The sequence below is a fragment of the Syngnathus typhle genome, linkage group LG13 (assembly GCF_033458585.1).
Source record: "Syngnathus typhle isolate RoL2023-S1 ecotype Sweden linkage group LG13, RoL_Styp_1.0, whole genome shotgun sequence".
Lineage (NCBI taxonomy): Eukaryota > Metazoa > Chordata > Actinopteri > Syngnathiformes > Syngnathidae > Syngnathus > Syngnathus typhle.
Window position 1 is genome coordinate 8,608,755 of NC_083750.1, and position 21,124 is coordinate 8,629,878.

The 21,124-nt window shown below is 49.6% G+C and overlaps 3 protein-coding genes across 4 annotated transcripts; 2 read left to right on the forward strand and 1 right to left on the reverse strand.

Moving 5' to 3' along the window:
* The first annotated feature begins 212 nt into the window (after positions 1-212).
* On the forward strand, positions 213-5,629 carry LOC133165307 (KN motif and ankyrin repeat domain-containing protein 4-like). 2 transcript variants are annotated; one of them, XM_061294862.1, is made up of 8 exons: positions 216-640; positions 2,445-2,477; positions 2,560-3,988; positions 4,063-4,147; positions 4,219-4,438; positions 4,504-4,646; positions 4,757-4,957; positions 5,026-5,629. In XM_061294862.1, exons 2-8 carry the CDS (start codon positions 2,462-2,464, stop codon positions 5,101-5,103), a joined length of 2,172 nt encoding a protein of 723 aa, XP_061150846.1. In that variant the 5' UTR covers positions 216-640; positions 2,445-2,461; the 3' UTR covers positions 5,104-5,629. The 2 variants fall into 2 exon arrangements, with proteins under 2 accessions (XP_061150847.1, XP_061150846.1); XM_061294863.1 differs by lacking the exon at positions 5,026-5,629 and having other exon boundaries at positions 213-640; positions 4,761-4,921.
* Positions 5,630-5,723: 94 nt separating this feature from the next.
* Positions 5,724-18,770, reverse strand: LOC133165305 (low-density lipoprotein receptor-related protein 8-like). Its single transcript, XM_061294857.1, has 18 exons — positions 18,604-18,770; positions 18,078-18,194; positions 13,761-13,883; positions 12,315-12,440; positions 11,220-11,606; positions 10,907-11,029; positions 10,716-10,838; positions 10,001-10,120; positions 9,769-9,894; positions 9,006-9,177; positions 8,691-8,918; positions 8,481-8,599; positions 8,209-8,348; positions 7,994-8,135; positions 7,454-7,606; positions 7,092-7,337; positions 6,875-6,943; positions 5,724-6,712 (listed from the first exon to the last, which is right to left on the reverse strand). The coding sequence occupies exons 1-18, from the start codon at positions 18,668-18,670 to the stop codon at positions 6,378-6,380; spliced, it is 2,916 nt and encodes a 971-aa protein (XP_061150841.1). The 5' UTR covers positions 18,671-18,770; the 3' UTR covers positions 5,724-6,377.
* Positions 18,771-19,448: 678 nt separating this feature from the next.
* tmem125b (transmembrane protein 125b) lies at positions 19,449-21,073 on the forward strand. Its single transcript, XM_061296204.1, has one exon. It carries the CDS (start codon positions 20,359-20,361, stop codon positions 21,055-21,057), a length of 699 nt encoding a protein of 232 aa, XP_061152188.1. The 5' UTR covers positions 19,449-20,358; the 3' UTR covers positions 21,058-21,073.
* Positions 21,074-21,124: the final 51 nt, after the last annotated feature.

Consider the following 21,124-nt stretch of genomic DNA (forward strand, 5'->3'; position numbering starts at 1 on the left):
AAAAAACGGTATATGTAGAATTGCAGAGGTAAAAATGATTCTCCTCCATCGTGGAACCAAGCTGTAACATATCAAAGTGTGGAAAACGTGAAGCACTGCAAACACGCATACGGCATTGGGGGCCAAAATTTTTTACTCCGATTACAATGGGGTGTGTGCGCTTATGAAGAGCAGATGAGATTCTTTATTGCTGGCATGATGGTGATGAAAGGTTGAAAGAGGATCCGTGAAGAATGAACGGTATGGCACCGCGCCCCGCGCTCTCCCTTCTGTTGACTCGCCGTAGATCCCGAAGTATGGCACCGACGCTCGTGTTACCGGCTCCCCCCCACACCGTCCTGGAGAAAATGCCCCATCTGGTCACATGGCTCCGGACGAACAGCTGGCTTTGTGGGCAAAGCGCTTCTCCACTGTGAGAATGTTCCTAGTGGGAAGGCACGTTCAGCACGCCCCTCCCTGCCTGCTCTCCATTCTCTTTTTACACAGAAGCAAAGGCAGCTTCTGTTATGGCGGGTGGAGGCCGCATACACATTGGCAGCCCGGAACACACACGCACGACACACTCTCAGGGGGCCTCAGCACTGAGGGCAAACTGGGCTCTGCCGCTTCTATCGGCAAGGAGGAGAAGGGACATCTTGAGGTAGGATTTCATTAAATTCATTCATTAGTTGTTTTCTTTCCGGATCTGTGCGGCCGAGACAGTATGTTGCCTACTTTGACATTGTCAGGGATTGACACATCGTAACACTAAATAACAATATATGTCTTTGTAACCACACACACACACAACGCTGCCACAGTCTGACCTTCCACCGCAGCTGTTTGAAGGAAGCTATGAGCTTTTTCTGCACACAGATGCCACAACACTGTTGGATATATAGTGTTGGACTCCGTAATTCCGACACTTGATAATCAATAGCGTAGAAAAAACTTTTGAAGGAGCAAATCCAGTTAAACTGCTGCCTTTAGTGTCTGAATCTCTTCCAGTTATACGCTGGAAAAAATGCTGAATGTACAGCCAAAAAGTTGGGGAAAGGGAGGATTTTCTAGGAAGGCTCATAAAAGCAAGAACCTTATTACAGATGACCAGTGGGAAGGGAAACAAGGTGGAGACAAGTCACCATTTACAACTGAATTGATTGTGTAGAAGTGATTGTTCATTTGCATTGTGTCTGTCAAGATGTCATTTGTAGGCTTGGTTGTGTTATGTATGGATGTTGTGATGGAGAAATGCACCCATCCAATGCATTCCTCTAAATTAGAATATGGTGGATTCCCACTAACTAGCATTGGTTTGGAAAAGCCCAAGGGGATTCAATTTACTCTTGATAGTTTACTTTGGCTGAAGAAAGCCAGTCGTCATGTTTTGATGGGGCCTCTTTGGGGCAAAGGGACTATTTTATGCTCGTTGCTGATTTTTTTTTTTTTGTGTGGTTGCGGTGGACGTGGACCAACAACTTCGAGCGCAGACGATTTCAACTTGTGCCGTGGAAATGTGAAAATTGTTGGGCCACGATGACTCCCTGGAAATGCAGTATTGTTTCTTTAGTGGTCATGCTGGTGAGGGAGAAAATGTGCAACTATATTTAAATGGGAGAGTCAGAGAGGCGTGTTTGTTTGCTTGATTTGAGAGCAGGAAATAGAAAGACGCCCCCTTTGCTCGTCTGGGATCTTTGTGAATCATAATTCATTGATTTTAAATGAATGAGTAACGCTCACTTGCAGACAAGAAATCACGTGTGAGCATTTTTGCGTCAATCGTTAATTGCATTGCTGATCTGGAGCAGAGACGGGGAAACCCAACATCGGGGAAATATTTACTCGACAGGATCCAATTTGGACTATTTCAAGACAAAACAAAGCCACAATGCGTCAAAGACCTCAACCAAAGGGATGCTGGGGTCATCATGAAGGATTTAAGTAAAAGTCTAGGAGACGTCGGAAAAACAAACAAACCGTCCATTTAGGAAAAGAGGGACGACAAACGGGAAATAACGAGTCGTTTGTCAGTCCGTCCGCAGATCTGTTTTTGTGCTGCCCATTGCTGCAAGACGTAAAACCTGGTCTCGTGCTGGACTGCAGGGTAGTAATCAAGTGAAGATCAGACGTGCCACAGGAGAATAACATGGAAGAAATGAATCAGTGCGGGGGGAAAAAAGCAGCAAAAGCGCAACTGGCGACGTGAGGAACCCACAAGCAAAGCAATTAAGTGCAATTACTTGGCTTTTGTGCACCATGCTAAAAGAGCGTCATGAGTAATCCTCTGGACCGTCGGTCGTCTCACCGAAAATTCCGCGGCTCAACCTCGAGGACCGTCAGCGCCAAAATACTTTTGTTTTTCTCCCGCAATCGGCCGATACAGTCATTATTTATACGTAGACAAGCGCGTAAGGATTTCCGTTGCTTGTAAAAGACTCAGGCACTTTTGACTTTTCTTTCCACAGACACCTCTGACAAAACCATGGAAAGACATCACGGTAAGATATAGGGGAATATTTTTTTTGAATCTGCAAAATAATCCATCGGTTGTGAGTATTGTTATCAATTAATTGTTTCCAGGGAATGCGCAAGCAAGCAAAGTGTCCGAAAGTGGCAAACTTCCATACTCGGTTGAAACGCCGTACGGTTTCCGTCTGGACTTGGACTTCCTCAAGTATGTCGATGACATTGAGAAAGGGAGAACCATTAAAAGAATTTCTATCCAGCGCCACAGTAAAGGCTCTCGGGCAAGTACTCTTCCTCGCCACTCTAATCCTTCCGGCTACGGTTACCGACCGAGCCTCTGGGGATCCACCGGAGCGCTGGCCCCCAGGTCTCGGCTGTCGGACGACCACCGTCGCGGCTCCGCTGCCCGGTCGCACGACTACAGGTCGCCTCTTTGGCCACGAGGCCGAGCGGGCCGATCGGATCTCGAGGCCGAGATCCGTGAGTTTGACGAGCAACCCTTGGGCGAGCACATCCGACCGCATCTCCTCCGGGCCTCCAGCCTGCCCCTGACGGTGCTTTTGAGACAAGGATTGGAGGCGACAGAGGGGCCCCAAAGGGGCCATCTTGGAGACAGAAACAAATCTTGTGAAGACATCTTTGACTCTCAGGAGAGCCTTCACACCCAGGATGGCTTCATTCTGTCAAGGCGCCTACAAGATGCCTTGGAACATGTCGAGAAGCTGGAGAGGGAGGTACGAGTCATTCCAGACCTGAGAGCGCAGATCTGTCAGCTGCAGGAGGAGAAAGAAACGTTGCGCTCGCAGATTCGCCCGGGGTCTCTCGACGGGAGCCGTCAGAACGACAAAAGCGGCGCACCGTACGAACGACGGAGTCGTCACGATGGAACGCGCGAGTGGAAGATGAGCACTGATCTGGATGAGCTCCTGACGGTGACGTCGCTCCAAGCTAAAGTGGCCGTGCTGGAACAGAAACTGTACGAGAGCGAGCTGGAGCTTCGGAGGGTCACGGGGCGGCGGCGGCAGACGGAGAGCAAAAGTCCAAACGGACAGATCGCAAATGCCGGGGTGCGGGTGCACGCCGAGAGGGCGCCGGTCGACCAGGAGGAGCAAATCGCGGGCCGATCCATAAACGGACACCTCGGGGATGATGTGGAATCCCCAATGGAGGTTTCCGCCGCGACCCCAGACACGTCCGGGGTCCTTCGGCACATTACGAAGATAAAGCGACTCCTGGATCAGCATTGGGAGTGTTGCAGTGCAGCAGAGGAAGCCAAAAGCCCTGAGGTTCTCTCGCTGCAGCAGGAGATGAGGGGACTCGTCCACATCTTGAGCTCACACTCCACTCAGCCTGGACACGACAATGGACAAACATTGGCTGCAACCCAAGTGGAAGCAGAGCAGGAAAAGACAGGAACGGGGGAAGAGAGGCAAGCGATATGGTCCGCAACCGGATCTGGATGGCCAGCTGGAGAGGCGGCGGCATCTGCCAAGATGAAGCGTCAGCCCCCGGGAAAACAGATGGAGGACGACACCGGAGGCAGGTGAGAAACTCACGAGGCACAAGGTGATTCTTCTTTTCTATCTTTTGCCCTCATCGCCCTCATTGTGTCTTCAGTGAGAAGGTGAATGCGGACTTTATGTCAGCGTGTCGCTTCCTCAACCAGCACATGGACAACATTGAGAATCCAACCAATGAGACGGTGCGTACGCTCAGAATTCTTTGACGCTCACGTTTCGCTCTGTCAAATTTTGTTCTCTCTGTTCATTGCAGAGGAGGGCCCTTATGGTGCTTTTCCAGGACTGGTTCAGTACAGCAGCAGAGGAGAACTCAGTGTCCAGTAAAGTGGCTTTGTATTTGAGGGAGGTCCAAAAGGCCACACCGTCACTTTTGGCCTTCCTCATCAACCTGGCAGATGATAACGGCAACACGGTCCTCCATTACAGCGTTTCCCACTGCAATTACAGCATCGCCGCTCTGTTGCTGGACACAGGTACTTTTCCTTGTCATCGATAGAGTGTGGGGAAAAAAAAAAAAAAACTCCTCCCTGCCATCCAGGAGTAAGCGACGTTAACTTCCAGAACAAAGCGGGTTACACAGCAGCGATGCTGGCCTCCCTCACAGCACCGGACAAGCCTGGCGATATGGAGGTGGTCCGCAGGCTGATGGAGATAGGCAACGTCAATACCCGCTCCGGCCAGGTAAATTGTCCGTCCGATTGCAATGAGGCAGAATCAGAATAGCAACCCGAGCGAGGCTCTTCACATCGAGGGTTCAACTGAGAGAGCAAAAGTATCTCCCTCCCTCCCAGACAGGCCAGACGGCTTTGCACTTAGCTGTGCGTCACGGCCGAGCGGTGATGGTTGACCTGCTGCTGAGCTGCGGCGCAGACGCAAACGTCCAGGACGCTCAGGGAACCACGGCGCTCATGTTTGCATCTGAGAGGGGCTACACACATTTGGCACGACTGCTGCTGGAGAGGTCCCGCTGCGATATGACCTTGACCGATCAGGTAAAGAAAAAAAAAAAACGATTTTTGCTCACATTTGAAATATGATTTTTATTTGTTGTTTTCTTCAGAGCGGGCGGACTGCTCTGGGCATCGCCGTGCTCTGCTCCCACAGTGACACGGCGGCGCTTCTGCAAGCCAAGACTTGATGTCTGTTTGATTGACAGACCGAGGCACGACCTTTCAAATTGACCTGCTTGCATAAGAAAGTTGCCAGCCAGCATTTGGTCAACTATAGCATCTTAAAGGTGGTGAGTTTTTTTTTTTTTTTTGCTCTCATTCTCGTTGTTGTTGATCAATATATATTTTTTAAAATGCTGAGTCATTTTTAATTAAGCTCTTCTGAAAGTAAATGTTGCATCTGCGAAGATATTCACAGCAACGTGACGTATTCAGCGCTTCGCATCAATGCGGCGGTAAAGCTGTCACATTTTCAAGTGAGCTCATTCGTCAGCCTTATTGCTGCATGGATAAATCTGACCAGCAGATGACGCATTATTTCCAGCTCAGATACCAATGCAGTTTGCACTGAAGAAAAAAAAAAAAAAGAGAATTTTTCTGGTCAGATTTTATGTACAGACATTTTATATGTATATACAGACATATTCGAAAGTGATACAGAAAATCAACAAGTGGAACCTTTTGGTTTGAATAAAGTTTGTCTTTGCAAATGTCCAGCGGTTTCATGAAAACATGACTTTTAAAAAAACAAGAAGAAAAAAAAAGGCACAGACAGATTTACGGCAATTTACGGCAATACTGACACTGCGATGTTAAAAACCAAAAAGCACGCACAATAAGAAACAACAATGACAACTTTGGCGAATAATTTGCGGTGCTCTCTTTGTACAAATAAATTATTATACGTGTCAAGACTTTGTCTAAAATCTTATGTACAGCTTCTCTTTTTATTGTACATTATCAAAACCTTATGAAAACATATTTACATAAAGGCTCCTACTCGGACACGTTGCGCACACCTGGACAAACGTTCATGCCGCAAACACAACCGGAATGCCTCGTGTCAAAATACGAGAGAAAAGAAAATTGGTTTGTGGCACCTGCTGACATATTGCTCCTCGCAAACTTTCCCACATTTAAACATCACAGTGAAAAAACGGAACCGTCTGTTTTGTTGTTCCTGCACCTGATCCTCCTCGGGCACAGCTATGATCCTTCAACTTGTTGAAGGTCAAATCAAAGCTCTCGGTTCATCGGTGCGCCGTGGCACTCGGAGAAAACATCTCACCCTCGGGACAAAAACACCCAGCGATGACACGCGACACACACCATCAATGCAAAACATGATCCGAGAAAAATAGTTGCAGCTCCGGCGAGCCGTCAGAATCTGGCTTAAAATGGGCGGTGGGCGTCACGTGACGATATGTACCTCCTCGGTTACCTCCCCGAAGCCCCTCCCGACTCACGCCGTGGAGAGCATGGGCTGCTCCGTATACCAATGAGTCCCCGGATCCGCCACGCTCCCCCCGAGCGGTAAGGTGATGAACTGCGGGCAGGCGCCCCCTCCGGCGCTCACGACCCCCATGCCGACCACCCCCTGCGGGTACGGATGCTGGTGGTGCCCCAGAGCCTCGCTGCGACCGATGTGGATCTCGTCCTCCTCGCCCTCGGCCGTGGTCTTGCGGTAGACGGGATTGTCGAAGTTCATGCTCTTGGTGGAGTTGCGCCGCCAGTTCCGCCACACCAGGTAGACGCCGGCGCAGACCAAGCCCAAGACCACTGTGCCAACGATAGGAACTGCGTGTGTTTAAGGGGAGGGGGTGTTAATGAGGCAGAACTCCATGGCATGAAATGACACACACAGGCGCAGGGGAACATGAACGCCAGCCATTGGGCGTGTCGGACAAGAGGAGCTCCTCTGGTGTCCGTCATTATGCACAGACTATTTTGAAGACTTACCGATGGGGATGACCAGTCCTAAAATAGCCACGGTCAGGTTCTCCCCGAGGAGGAAATGCTCACCCCCAGCTGGAGGAAGACAGAAGGAGGAAGTTGTGAGTAACAATGAAGGGGAACGGTGATCAAACAAACTCGCCTACTTCCCAGCCGTATTCTACAAAGAGCCATTAAAAAAATAATAATAATAATTCCACAAAGGAGCTTCCGGCTTGCTTACAGCGTTGTGACACACTACTGCCACCTGCAGGTGTGGTGGACTCAACGCTGACGGTGGCAGTGGAGTGCGACCCGAGCGCCTCGGACACCACCGCCTTGAGCGTGCCGAGGGGGGTGTGCGCTTCCAGGGCGGGAAGGGGCGAGGTGCTCAAACGCAGGCGGGCGTCTGCCTGCGAGACTCTCTCTGAAGGTGGCCGATAATCTTCGGTCGCAAGCGCGTGCATGAGCGGCATGTCGTTTCTCGGCGCTGAAAGGAAAAAAGAAAGTGAAACTCGGGGCCAGGTGCTTCAGATGCCATATTTAATTTCCAAAATGTAAACGTAACATAAGCGAGAGAGCATGCCAATACGGCTTATTGCTCACCTGGCACACAAGCCCTCATATCGGGGCCGAGGTCCTGTCCGTCGGGGCAGGCGCAGGTGTATTTAGGAGAGTGCTCGGTAATCTGTGGCGCCTTGAGACATAAATACTCACAGCCTCCGTTGGCCACGCTGCCCAGATTGCAGCTGTCTGGACCTGCACAATGTCGGGATGGCGAGGTTAGGCTTTACACAGCCATTCTGCGTCCTATTGATTTTCCTATAATTGCCGTGCTGCCGAGAATCGGATTAGGAATCCCACGTGTGGTCTGAATTTGTTTCTTCAATTTCTAGCTCTTTTTTGCGCTCGATACCACGAGAGGTATTTTACAACCAACGGGGCCGAATAGATCTGATTCCATCGTTTGTTCAAGATTGGCTGCTTAGTCTCTTGACGACACCTTGGCAAAGTTCATCTCATTGTTTATTTACGTGTGCGGCTTAACTCCATCCCCACGCGGAGACCACGTCAATGCGAGTCAGATCACAGCCAATCTTGCTGTCACAACGTATCGGGCGCGTATTCTGACACGCACGCACGCACCTTGCGGCTGGCGCAGATGGTGGAAGACCACAATGTCGTGCGGATCGTTGAGGTTGTCGGCCAGAGTGTGAACGTCTTGACCCGTCAGCCTGTTGGCCATGAAGACGGACGCCTTGTCTCGGTCCGTCCAGTAGATTCGGTCCTGGAGGAGAATAGTCAAAGGTGGAATTTTTTTTTTGCAGCCACGCCTCGGTGACCTATGAGAGGAGGCCAACCTCAAAGACGGCCAGAGCGTAGGGGTGGCCCAGTCTCTCGGCAGACGTCATATGCGTTCTGCGGTGCCCTCCCTTCAGGTCCACGCTGGCGATGTGGTGCAGCTTGGCGTCCACCCAGTAGAGACGGCGGTTCGCCACATCTGAGAAAAAAAAAAAAAAAGAAAGGTCAGGCTGTTTTGCCGACAAATGATTAAGTGCGAGGATGGAAGATTAGCTGGATTGGATGAAGTTACGCTTCAATCTTAGTTTAGGAATGAACGTTTTGCACTCACCTAGAGTGATGCCATTGGGCCACTCAATGTTGTCAGCCACCAGCACCTGGCGGTCCACTCCGTTCATGCCGGCTTTCTCGATCTTAGCTCTCGTGCCCCATTCGGACCAGTACATGAAACTGGATGGACCAAAGGAAGACTAATATGAAGATATTCATTTCTTCTGGTGGGAATGGAGATGATTTATTTGTGTTCCTGCGCCTCACTCACCCATGATGAGGATCCAGCGCAATGGCTCTGGGCTCACTCAGATCGGTGCTGATGAGGATGCGTCTCTTGGTTCCGTCCACAGACGCCACGGAGATGCTTTTGTCACCAGAGTCGGTCCAGTACAAGTTGTGTTGCAACCAGTCCAGGGCAAGAGCGGCCGGGCTTTGCAGCGACGAATCTATCAGTTGGACCTGCTGAGACGGGTCGCCCGCCTCGTGGATGAAGGCGCTGCGGGAGCGAATACGTTACATTCAGTTCCAGTCACAAGGCGGAGGATCTCTGTCGCAAAATCAATGTGACCCTGGCTGGTCATACCTGTAGATTTTGCGATGAAAACGGTCGCACCAGAAGACTCGGTTATTAGCAACGTCCAGGTCGAGCGCTACGGTGTTCTTCTGAGTCGAAAGCACCTGAGCGTAGTCCCGCTTGACCAGGTCGATCCGTCGGATCTCGTGCCGGTTGGTGAAGAGGAGATAAGGGCTTTTTCCTGAACACACGGAGCAGATTGTTGGACTTTGAAAACTTGAACTCTCGAATCATACCTTTGCCTCTTATTTGAATGCGTTAACAACTCAATTGGTACTACAGAGTAGCCAGACAGCCGTTTAGTGGTGTACAAGCAGAATATAAAAAATAAAATAAAAAAAAGAAACGCCACAGGAAATAATGGAGTGTTTGTATGCAGAATCGTGCTTATGTCATTAGCACTGGTAGCCATTAGCAACAATTGTCTTCACCCGAGCGTGGCAATTGGGCCTATTTTCGTGATGTGGTCGCCATTTTAATTAGTCACTCCATTAAACAGGATCTTGCGGCATGTTTAGAATGTCTTCTTGTTCTTATTTGGTTTTTCACTCCAGCCAGAAGGAACTCAGATGTCTCACTTGGAAAACAGTCAAACATTTTGCTGGAAAGATCTACCTTGATATGGAGAGTTTGTTTCAGCACTTCCTGGTGCGGCATGTGGGATTATAAATGAGCCTCATCGATAAAATCCCTGAGCGTAAATCCTATCATGTCACAGCAGTTGCTCTTGTTCCTCGGTGAATGATTTAGCAGTACCGAGCACTGCACTCACCTTCCGCCTTGCAGGTCTTGGTGACGGGATCCATCTCGTAGCCTTCGTAGCATTCGCACTTAAAATCCCCCTTGTAGTTGATGCAGATTTGGCTGCAGGCGTCCGGGTTCTGGCATTCGTCAATGTCTGCGGGCGGGCAGGAGAGCAAAGACGAGTCATCAATCAACCGCAAGTGATTGATTGGCCCTCGGGAACAGAGTCATGCAAAGCTAGATTGCCTGGATGTTAGTACCTCCACAAGTCTTCTTGTCCAGAAGCTGGTAGCCGGCGGGGCACTGACACTCAAAACCGATGGGTCGGTCCACGCAGACGTGAGAGCAGCCGCCGTTGTTCACGGCGCATTCGTTAAGCCCTGGGGGAATCGCATCGGGAAATCGCTTAGAAAAAAAGATAAGAACGTGAGAAATTTGAAACCGTGTCACGTGCGGGCTTCGCTCTTGTACTGCCCGCTTTGATTCCATCTTTTCAGATTCTCTGAGCGAATCAAAGAGACTCATTATCAGTGATGCGGCGGCGTCGTCTTTGAACAGAGATGGCGAGGTGGCGGTTTGGAAGTCCTGCTTGGATTCCATCTCATTAAATGGAAGAAGCAAAGATGGCGAGACGGGCGTTACTTAGTGGCTGGGAGTATCGTTTGCCAATAAAGTCCATCAAGCGCATTGTGCCCATGCCTGCGCCAGCACTTTTTCACCCAATTTGAAGAGTGAAGGCATGAATTGAATAACAGTAAGTCACGAGGCCGCGCCGTCTCGGCCGTTATTTCTAATGAGCCGGGAAACGACAGAGGTCGGCTCGGATGTTGTCAACGCAGAGCGGCATCTTGCAAATGAATGCTCGAGAGGCCGATTTTGAACAAGCTGCTGTGGACAAAATGGAGACCGAGGACACTGGCAGCGTCTGTTCTGTGACATATAGCCAAAGGTTCTGAGATACAGACATCCTCTTACCGCATTCTTTCTTGGGCTCGTCGGATCTGTCCTTGCAGTCCTTGACGGAGTCACACACTTTGGAAGTGTCGATGCACTCGCCGTTTTTGCACAAGAACTTGAGGGGGCCCTGGCATTTTGTGGCTGCAACACGCAAGTCAAACAATGCGTGAGAATCTCGTCAATCAGAGAGAAGGCGCCACCCCACCCACCGTTGACGCAGCCGGATTCGTCGCTGTGATCGGGGCAGTCGTTGATCTTATTACACTGCTTGGTGCCGTGGATGCAAGACCCGTCGCCGCACTGGAACTCGTCGGGTCGGCACGTCAGCATGGCTGCGCACGCACATGACATTGAAAGCTTTCAAGATCATCAAGCGCTAACTGAGATTTTAAAACATCAAGTCAAGCTCTCGCTTTCAGGGAGATAAATCCCGTACTGTAAGTGGACATGGCGGCCATCTTGAGGTCATCTCGACACAAGCCGACGTGGCACTCGGCCATTCTTAAAAAAACAGAAACTCACGGCAGTCGGACTCGTCCGACTTGTCCTTGCAATCGGGATCGCCGTCGCATTTCCAGCTCAGCCGCACGCACTCCCCATCGGCGCATCGGAACTCTTCGCCGGTGCAGTTGGCCCTGCGGTTAGCGAGATGGACCCCGCCGTCGCCGCAGCGCTCGGGCCCCTCGTCGGAACCGTCGGCGCAGTCGGGGTCGCCGTCGCAGCTCCACATGAGCGGCACACACTCGGAATTGTTGCAGCGCAGGTGGTTGGGCCCGCAGGTGAGAGGGGAAGCGCACTTGAGCTCGTCGCTGCCGTCGCCGCAGTCGTCGTCGCCGTCGCACACGTGCACCGCGGCTAAGCAATTTCGGTTGGCGCACACGAATTGGCCGGCGGGGCACGCTTTGGCGTCTGCTGGGTCAAAGGGAAGACCAGAAGCAAAAAGAAAACATGGCGTCAAGGACGCGTGTGATCAATCTGATGCTTAGATAAGAAAATAAGACGTGATCTTTTTTTTTTTTTTTACATGAGCCATCCGACACTTGCAATCTGCAACGACTGTAAGATTTTTGGCAATCCACATTGACAGATTATTGCAATTTTTCCTCCCAATGCTGCCATGTGCCATTTTGCAGGATCTTCAAAATGTGAGCAGCCTCCAACAGCCTCAATCTCTTTCTCTTGACGTGAAGAGGCATGAGATGAGGGAGAGGAGGATTTTTCACGGTGCCTTCAAAGTAGGCCAAGTTACGTCCCAGCAGGGAGGTGTGAGTGTGTGTGTGGGGGGGGGAAGCTAACGACGGAATCGTCTTATTGGCTGGGGCAGGTGGTGGGGGGGCGATGACGGAATCGTCCTATTGGCTGCTTAGGCGGTGATATCAAGAACAACCCTGATGACACCATTTTGAAAAAGGATGTCATTTTTTTTTTCCAATTGAATTCTTTTTTCAAGCACAACAGTGCTTAGAAACTTCTGCAAATCCGACAATGCCACAGTGAGAGTCAGAGGCGTGCATACATCAATGTACATATATTTTTAAATACCCAAAACATGATGCAGATGGTTCGGGCATGAAAGACAACGTATTTCATTGAATGTGACAAAAGTGAGGCGCTCACCAGATGCGCAGTCCTCCTCATCCGCCCCGTTCTCGCAATCCCTCTCGCCGTCACATCTCCACGACAACGAGACGCACTTATTGGATCCCCCGCAGTCGAATTTCTCGGGCGGACAAGTCTGCTTGCCTGTGGGCACGAGACCAAAGTTGTGCAGTTTTTTCTTTTTTAAAAACAAGCATGAATACAAAAGCAGTTTCGAAAGCAGCACAGCACCGAGCCGTCTCGCCCGCCTGATAACGCTTTAATCAAGTGTGAGCTCGCTTCCTATCAAACGCACAAAGATTGATTTGATTAGATACACTGCAAGAGAAGAGAGCTGTCAAACTCTGAATTGGGAATGAATATGGAATTGAGGCTCTGAATACGAGAGCGGTGCCATTGTTAGGATCCGGACAGGTCAGCAAAAATGGAGTCAGCGTTTGACCTTAATGCCGCCAGGAGACTTTATACACAGCCGCAAAAGAGGCAAAGTGCTGACTGAGGCCGGAGCCAAACACAACACATACAATGGTGACTTGCTTTTGTGCTGTTCCACTTTTGTGCTAATTGCTAGCGCAAAGAGACGGCTGGCCCATCTGGCCCACTTCCGCCTTGATTGCACGTGAATTGAATTAAAAAATGATGCACTCTGGCTCTTGCTATGTTTCTCATTCATTTTTCATGCTTTGCGCGTAATTCACTCGGAGATATTTTTTTTGGGGCAATGGAACGCTACTCCAGCGTGTAATTAGGGATCCGCTCAACGAAGCGGAACCATTATGGTGCATCTGGATGTCTTGGTCCAAAAAACCCGGGCAGTGCGCACGTGAAAGGGAACAAGACGGAAGATGAGAATTGACGAAGAGGCAGCATGAGCCTTCAGAGCATCCCATCGTCGGGGCTTTTCATTTGAGAGCAAATCATTGCTGTCTGACATTTGGTGACAGACATTTCACTTTGTGAGGACAAATTCAACTTTAGTGAGTCATTTATTTGGGGGATGAATAGGTTTGCAGCAAGAACCAATAGAAACGATCAGCTATGGATGCATGTTATGGAACTGTTTTTGAAGCTTGCCCACCAAATGAACGGAAAAGGCTCGACTGGCCATTTGAGCATCATCGGCGTCACTTCAAATGGCGCTTGCACATGTTGGGAAGAAAATAAGTGATTTACATATAAATGGTATTTTTTTTTCTTGTCAGTCCGCATCTCTGCATCCTTATGGTGCAGTCGGGCGATCGGAATCACTTCTTTGTTTATCTTTCATTGGATTGTCAAAACAAAGAGCGTCTGAGGTGGCTCCACTTGGTTCTGCTTCCTGCATTATTCATCCAAAAAAAGCAAAGGGTGACGTCGATCTGGCAAAATTCCACATGATGTTAAAAAATTATATTGTTGATATTTTCAATTGAAACGACGCCAAGTCAATCCTAAAGTAATTGAGTCAAGGCAGCTCTCACTTACTGCAAGTCTCCAGGGCTTCGTCGGAGCCATCTGGACATTCGGCTTCGCCGTCGCAGCGCCATCGAGCCGGCACGCACTGGCCGTTCAGGCAGGCAAACTGGGCAGCGGCGCACGTTTTGCGGGCTGCAGACAGGAGGAGGAAAGAAAGAACAGGGTTAGTTTTTCCCAGTGGTGATATTCCACCTGCAGCACCTACGTACAGTAGAAGACGCTCGCTCGGGGTTATTTCCATAGTTCACACTGACAATTTATTATCTTTATGCCCAGGTCATGGAGCGTTCCCAAAATAAGAGGCGTCCGATTTGATATCATCTTATGGCGTGACGTCAGCGAGCCCTCTCACGCACGCACCGAGCTCACCTCTATGGACATTTTGCAGTGGAAATGCTCTCTTCTGGAAAGGGATTGAGTTGGCAAAAAGAGCAAAGGGGACAGATGACGGCCAAATCTAGCAATCGCTAAATGAGATTTTAATCCTGTGGCGAGGGGTCACGCAACTGTCCCACTCCTCCAAAATGCCACGCTGATGGCAAATGAGCAGCAAGTTCCCCATGGATGAAAATAATCCCGCTCGGCAGATGGGGAGGCTGGCGGTGTCCTTCCTTCCTTCCTTCCTTCCTTCCTTCCTTCCTTCCTTCCTTCCTTCCTTCCTTCCTTCCTTCCTTCCTTCCTTCCTTCCTTCCTTCCTTCCTTCCTTCCTTCCTTCCTTCCTTCCTTCCTTCCTTGGGGCCCAAGGTGGGTTTTGGGACATTTGAATGGACATTCTTACTCACCCGCCATGTTAATTATTTTTTGGGGAATTACTTTGTGAATATGTTTTTGAACACGTTATATGCATAGTGCTGTATTGTATCAGTGGCTAGTCTCCGGGGATTTGAATCAGGCACCTGGGACAACTACGGGGGTCCTCTGTACCCGGAAATTAGTAGACAGAGCGCGGGAGTTTCGCCAGGTGTGCTGTGTGTTTCAGGTGAGTAACGCTGTTGAAATGATGTTGAAACTCGCAATACTGTTGGTAGTCGGAGCTAATTATTCTTTGACGATATGATACATGAGGTTATTGTTGTACAATGTATAATTTTGGACAATGTGTATAACGGGTCCGCTGTACCCGGAAGTTAGTAGACAGTGAGCGGGAGTTTCGTCGGGTCTGACTGTAACTGCCGCTGTTGTGCTGTGTGTTTCGGTAAATTAATTATTTTGACAACAAACCCCGCATGCGTGGAGTGATTCGCGTCTATGCGTGCGACACTTCCTTCCTTCCTTCCTTCCTTCCTTCCTTCCTTCCTTCCTTCCTTCCTTCCTTCCTTCCTTCCTTCCTTCCTTCCTTCCTTCCTTCCTTCCTTCCTTCCTTCCTTCCTTCCTTCCTTCCTTCCTTCCTTCCTTCCTTCCTTCCTTCCTTCCTTCCTTCCTTCCTTCCTTCCTTCCTTCCTTCCTTCCTTCCTTCCTTCCTTCCTTCCTTCCTTCCTTCCTTCCTTCCTTCCTTCCTTCCTTCCTTCCTTCCTTCCTTCCTTCCTTCCTTCCTTCCTTCCTTCCTTCCTTCCTTCCTTCCTTCCTTCCTTCCGCCACACAAACATGGTAAAAGCAACCTGGGCACCCTTTTCACTTTGCTGGCTTAGCCTTGTGCCAGAGTGGATCATAAAAGCTATTTTCCCAGAGGAATTACAAGATGAGCCTTTTTCCCTATTCTTTCTTTCTTTCTTTCTTTCTTTCTTTCTTTCTTTCTTTCTTTCTTTCTTTCTTTCTTTCTTTCTTTCTTTCTTTCTTTCTTTCTTTCTTTCTTTCTTTCTTTCTTTCTTTCTTTCTTTCTTTCTTTCTTTCTTTCTTTCTTTCTTTCTTTCTTTCTTTCTTTCTTTCTTTCTTTCTTTCTTTCTTTCTTTCTTTCTTTCTTTCCCGCCTGCAACAATACGGAGCTGGATAGAATTTAGAGGCTTCGCCGGCCTTCAAGTTGCCTCCAAATGAAGATGATACATTTTGCTCCGCGGATAATAAAAATTTGCATAACTGTAATCCTGCCCCAGGTCGAATATCTGGCTCGAGTCAATCCACCCGCGGCAACACTACGACGTAATTAGGACGCGCTCTTGTCTTGGAGCAAAACCCAAAGACGCCACACACGCACGCGCTAGACGGCTTGGAGGCATTATGTGCTTGATGTGGAGTGTGTTGAAAGCAAGTAGCAAGCAGAAGCTAGCGGAATGAACTGCAGCTCCAAGCAGAAATTGCTTGACGTCACGTTACGGTCGGCCTCGTTTCATCCAAAGTCAGTGCTTGTTTTTTTTGGACTTTGTTCGGCCGAGCAATATTTCACCCACGTTGGTGAAATGAGTGATGGCATTTCATCTGCTTTGACCGGATCATTTCTCTTTTTTACAACTTGAATTTGTTGCTGGCGGCCTGAATTCCTTGCAATCAAGTTAGCAGGCCGCCACGTTCATGTCAAATTTTTGACAACGTGATCCAAAGCTTTGGCAGATTTTTTTTCCGGGGCTGCTGTGTGCCAAATTACGCTCTGCTAGCTGCGATAATATTTTGCAATCTTCATAGTTTCGTAAGCCAATTTAGTAGCGCGTGTTGTCATTGACCTTTCCTTTTCTTCTTGATCACACAGCCCAAAACAGTTCCTCCCTGCCTCCATCCTGACCCGCAAGAATTTCTTTCTTTTTTATATAGCCTTGTTTTTTTTTTTTTTTCCTTCCCTTTTATTCTCGGGGCGTCAGCATTTTCTGCCAACCAATCCAAATGCTCTCATCGGGTTCCGCTTGTCCATATACATCAAGTGTTTGAACGCGTGGGCATGAATTGCAATTGTCCCGCGGCTCCAGCGCCTGCCACCTTCTCCGGGCTGGGCTTAGCTTTGATCCTGATGGACCTCCTGAAAATGGGAGCGGTCGGGAGCAACTCATCTGCCCCCAAACGTTTACTAGAACCTCAGATTAGTGCATTTCTTCTGCGTTGGGCAAATCCGCGCTAAACATCTGAGCATCAGGGCACGGTCAGAGCGAAGGAAGGCTGTTTGAATTTCACGGAAGCTTGAAGATAAACTGTGCTTTGTTGATGAGCTCATGCAAGAACATCAGATGTGAAGTTCATAAAGTCACGTAGGGGATTCTGTGCTTTGTAAACTTGGTGCGCCATTTGTGCTCATCTCAGCACCCTACTGGTGCGGTATGTACCATCATGGATGGATGTGTGCGTGCACTGGAAGGTCACTGGGGAATTTCACAGAATGATGGGGGATGGTGTGATGGGGGTGAGTGAGGAGCAATCGCTTTGCGAAGCATTCGTCATTATTTCCAATGTATAATGGTGACAACTTTTCAAATGTTGCTTTTCAAAAGGGTTTAAATCACTTTGTGGTTTTCCCCACATAAAAACACCTTTGCCCTATTTGGAATACATACGCCGCACACATTGACATTAATAACCAGAACGGATTGACGGCAGAGACGCCTCCGGGTAATCCCCACGCATTTAGCGACTCGTCAAAGCTGCCGTTGAAGTAAACAGCCTCAGCGTCAAAGAAAAACCTCAAAATGTGATCAGTTGTGGTGAGAATGGTGAAAACAATCGCCACCGTGACCAGACCAGGCAGGCAGACGGATTTTGTGGCAAACGACAAATTGTGTTCACGCACGTTTGCGTGTGAGGAGGTGCAAATTTTCTCCTGAGCCATAATTAACCCAAAACACAAAAGAACAAAGCCGTGACGTGACGTGCTGTGGCGTGCGCTAAACAGAATGCGCAGCTTGGCACTACTTCACTACTTCTTCAGAAATATAGGCCACTGGCTCGTCCTCATTCTGTTCACCACGCAGACGACAACGCTTGCTCGATTAACGTGTAGGCCGTGCACGCCACACAAAATACAGATGGCACAAGTGGGAAGTCATATTTTTTTTTAGCACAAACACAATTCAACATAAAATTGCAAACGGAAAAAAACAAATAACCCTGACCTAGAAATAAAAACGATGTGATGCTTCCAAACACGCACACGTGATGTGTTGTCGTCTACACTTGTGGAGACTGATTGGCGACAGTTTGGACTCAGCGTAAAAGAGAGCACCGACGAAAATTGCCTTTGAATTTAATGACATTCAATTCCTTGAAAGAAAACTACTTGTATTTTATAACCCTAAAGCAAAGCCAGCAAAGTATAGCCTTTTAAGCTCCGCCCACTTTTGGCTCGGCCAAGTAAAAACGAACACATTGCCCCTTAGTGGTCGGAGGTAAAACAAAACATTCATAACAATATCAGGAAAGATTGGGAATGTCATCTTTGGTTCCATTTTAACAAGTCATGTGACTACTTACGACAATTCTCTTCATCGCTGTTGTCCGAGCAATCGTCGTCATCGTCACACCTCCACAAAGTGGGGATGCACCTTTTGTTGTTACACTGAAACTGCCCATCCTCGCACTCCTTCGTCACTGTGGGGGGCAGGCACACACACACACACACACACAAGAGGGGGAATCAGCTTCCAGATGGATGAGCAACAAACGAATGTCTGCCGCTCCAACTGTCATTTGCAAATGAATGCCTAATTAATATGCATTATGCATTCGCTGAAGCGGGCGGGCGAGCGACCGCGGGATGCATTTTGTCATGAATTGATTTTTGTACGTATAGGAGTTCAGAGTAAACAAATTCGTATTATGATATATTAAATGGTCCGGAACAAAGATTCATTATAGGCAGCCAACGGACGCATGACAGACGCAAGGCGCGCTAGCATCCTCGTGTGCTCAGCTTCATTCAGCATCCACGCGCACGCACGCACGCACGCGCACCGCCGCTTCACATCTTGCCATCCTTTCACACCCCACGCACACTGACCTTCTGAGGTAAGAAGCCTGGGCACCGCTATGTAAAAAAGTAACAATGTCCTCACGTCTGGCCACATTTCCAGAGTATGCGATGCGACTCATTCAGGAGTCCACGAGACAAAGCCCGTCCAAAAAAAAAAAAAAAATAGCTCCGCTCGTAACGAAGATGTCTCTCCGTCGTTGTAAACCCCCCACCCCCCACAATCACCATCCGCTCCGACCCCTCCCTCACATCATCACCTCTACGCTCATTGGCTGTCCGTAGCATGATGACGGCGCAAGGGGTGGCGACCAGGGGATAGAATCAAACAAAATAGAATATTATGAAATTAAATAAATTGAGGGGGGGGGTCATGTTGAAATGTACCCCTCAACTACTCACTGGTCATTTAACTTTAAAGCCGCTCAGTTTAAGTTCCCCTAAAAGACCTGGCAGAAAGGACATCGTATTCGAGAGGTGGAAAAATCACTCACATTTTACCAATACTTGTGTAAGAAATATTATTACTGATTTAACTCCTGCAGCAGTAAAATAAAAATATTTGAGTAAAATGCATGTTGTTGGAGCAGCTTAAGTGATGTGATGATGTGTGCTCCAACCCCGTCAATTCCTATTGGTTGAACGCCATGCAACCATGACAACCCCCCCGCTCCTCCGCCACCGCATGGTTGAAGGCTGTGCAACCATGACAACCCCCCCCTGCCCCCTGCCCTACGCCACGGTTCGCGACCCTCTCCTTGATGCCTTAACTTTATTGGCTGTAAGTGCAGGCAGGCATGTTGTGCTTGACATGGGGATTAGTTGCCTGCCATTGAGCATTTCTCTATTCCATTCAGCCATTCTCCTGCGTTGCGGCCTACATTTGAAAGACTACAAGCCACTTGACCTTGTAAGTAGTGCCATGTGCACCCACTTCATTGTGCAAGAAAGAGCAATGGGGCTGCAGTTTCGCCAAGGAAAAAGCAACACGGGTTTTGGTTTTTCCTTTCCTTTGTATCACCTTCACATAATTTCACAATCGCACGACGGGGATAGAAAATGGCTACACCTTCTGATCCGTCCTTATCTGCTCACAGCGGTTTGCTGTGCTGAGAAATTGAATTGGGCCAGCTCAGCAGGCGGGCCCCGGACGGAGAACCCGAGTAGCAAATGTGGCTTCCTGCTTGGTGCTGCTCTGCTTCTCTCTGGTGGTTGCAAGTGCAAACTACACTCTGCCCTCTTTGGCTCCTGGACTGGATTTAGTTGCATGACGTCACCACTGTCCTTTTGAGAAGTAGCATTCTGGTGATCCAATCCATACCGTGTGAGTGTGACTGTGACGCCATCCTTTGGATCACAGAAGAGCTATTATTGTGACCCGCTGACATCATTCAGCCACCTTGGGCAGCCCGGAGTCATCGTTCTGCTCTTGTGTAGAGTCATTGTGCAGCTCATCTTCAAACTCAAAGTGTTTGAGCTCTTTTCTTCCCTCCACGTGGTCTGCCTGGCACCGGGTGGGAGAATGCGACGAGAGGGCAGCAACTCATCGGCCTCTGACGGCAGAATGACGGAGGCTCCCGCCCGCCTCTGTGTCACCGTGACCTCTTCTCGGCTGGCCAAACCTGCTCGGGGATCAACGGGAGAAACACGAGCATGTCGGCAAATATTGCAGGACGGACGGTGACGCATGTGTGGCCTTCATCTATGTGAGTGACTCATCTGTGCCCATGTTAAAGATGTTTCCGTTTTGGATTCCCTCAACAACTCTGAACTGACTCTGCGTCCATGGCCGGAACGCAGGCGCTCTGGCAGCCCCGTGGGACTTTTGGTCAGCCTCCATCGAGCCTCTACAGTGCGGACCTACTCCAAGGGCGTTCCCTGGAAGAGCAGATTGAGCTGCGATGGTTCCGAGAGCCACGTCGCTCCCTCCTGTGTTACTGCGCTTCGGTCGCCCTGATATTAATTTTGGGCCTGGGCGGCGTGGGCTTCCTCTGGGCCGCCGGCCCGGACGTGTCCGGCGAGTGGCGTCTCGGAGTGGGTGCAGCGCTGTGCCTCCTTTCCCTGGCGCTTCTGCTCAAGCAGCTTGTCAGCTCCGCCGTCCAGGACATGAACTGCATCCACAGCCAGCGGCGAATCGACCAGCTGAAGAGTGGCGGACGGGCCGACCCGGCGCTCATCCTGATTGTGGGTCTGGCTGTGACGCTGTGTGGGACCGTTTTACTGTGCGCGGGTGCAATCGGGGGCCGAGGCGACGACGCGGGCGGCGGAATGTTGCTCTCCGGACTGGCGCTGGTGGCCACTGGACTCGGCACGATTATGGCTCTGGCGGGGTACGCTGCGCTGGTCTACCTGAAGAAAAGAAGGGAGCGTGCCAGGAGGAGGAGGGCGATGGACGCGAGGGGCCCGGGAGGGAGGGGGGTCCGTCCGTCGTGTCTTGTGTGTCTCGGGATGAATCAGGCCTCCAGCAGAACCAGCCTGATATGAGACGCTCCAAGCGAGCAAGCATCACTCGGTCTGGCTGGCGAGAAGTGAAAGCTGCGATATACAACGT

Excerpts from the sequence above, each read along its gene's own strand:
- tmem125b (XM_061296204.1), top strand. The coding sequence starts at position 20,359 with ATGGCCGGAACGCAGGCGCTCTGGCAGCCCCGTGGGACTTTTGGTCAG.
- LOC133165307 (XM_061294862.1), top strand. Across the intron at positions 3,989-4,062 it reads GAGGACGACACCGGAGGCAG|TGAGAAGGTGAATGCGGACT; the intron begins GTGAGAAACTCA and ends TTGTGTCTTCAG. Across the intron at positions 4,647-4,756 it reads TCAATACCCGCTCCGGCCAG|ACAGGCCAGACGGCTTTGCA; the intron begins GTAAATTGTCCG and ends CCTCCCTCCCAG.
- LOC133165305 (XM_061294857.1), bottom strand. The coding sequence starts at position 18,670 with ATGTGGCCAGACGTGAGGACATTGTTACTTTTTTACATAGCGGTGCCC. Across the intron at positions 10,839-10,906 it reads CGAATCCGGCTGCGTCAACG|CCACAAAATGCCAGGGCCCC; the intron begins GTGGGTGGGGTG and ends TGCGTGTTGCAG. Across the intron at positions 7,607-7,993 it reads CCATCTGCGCCAGCCGCAAG|GTCCAGACAGCTGCAATCTG; the intron begins GTGCGTGCGTGC and ends GACATTGTGCAG.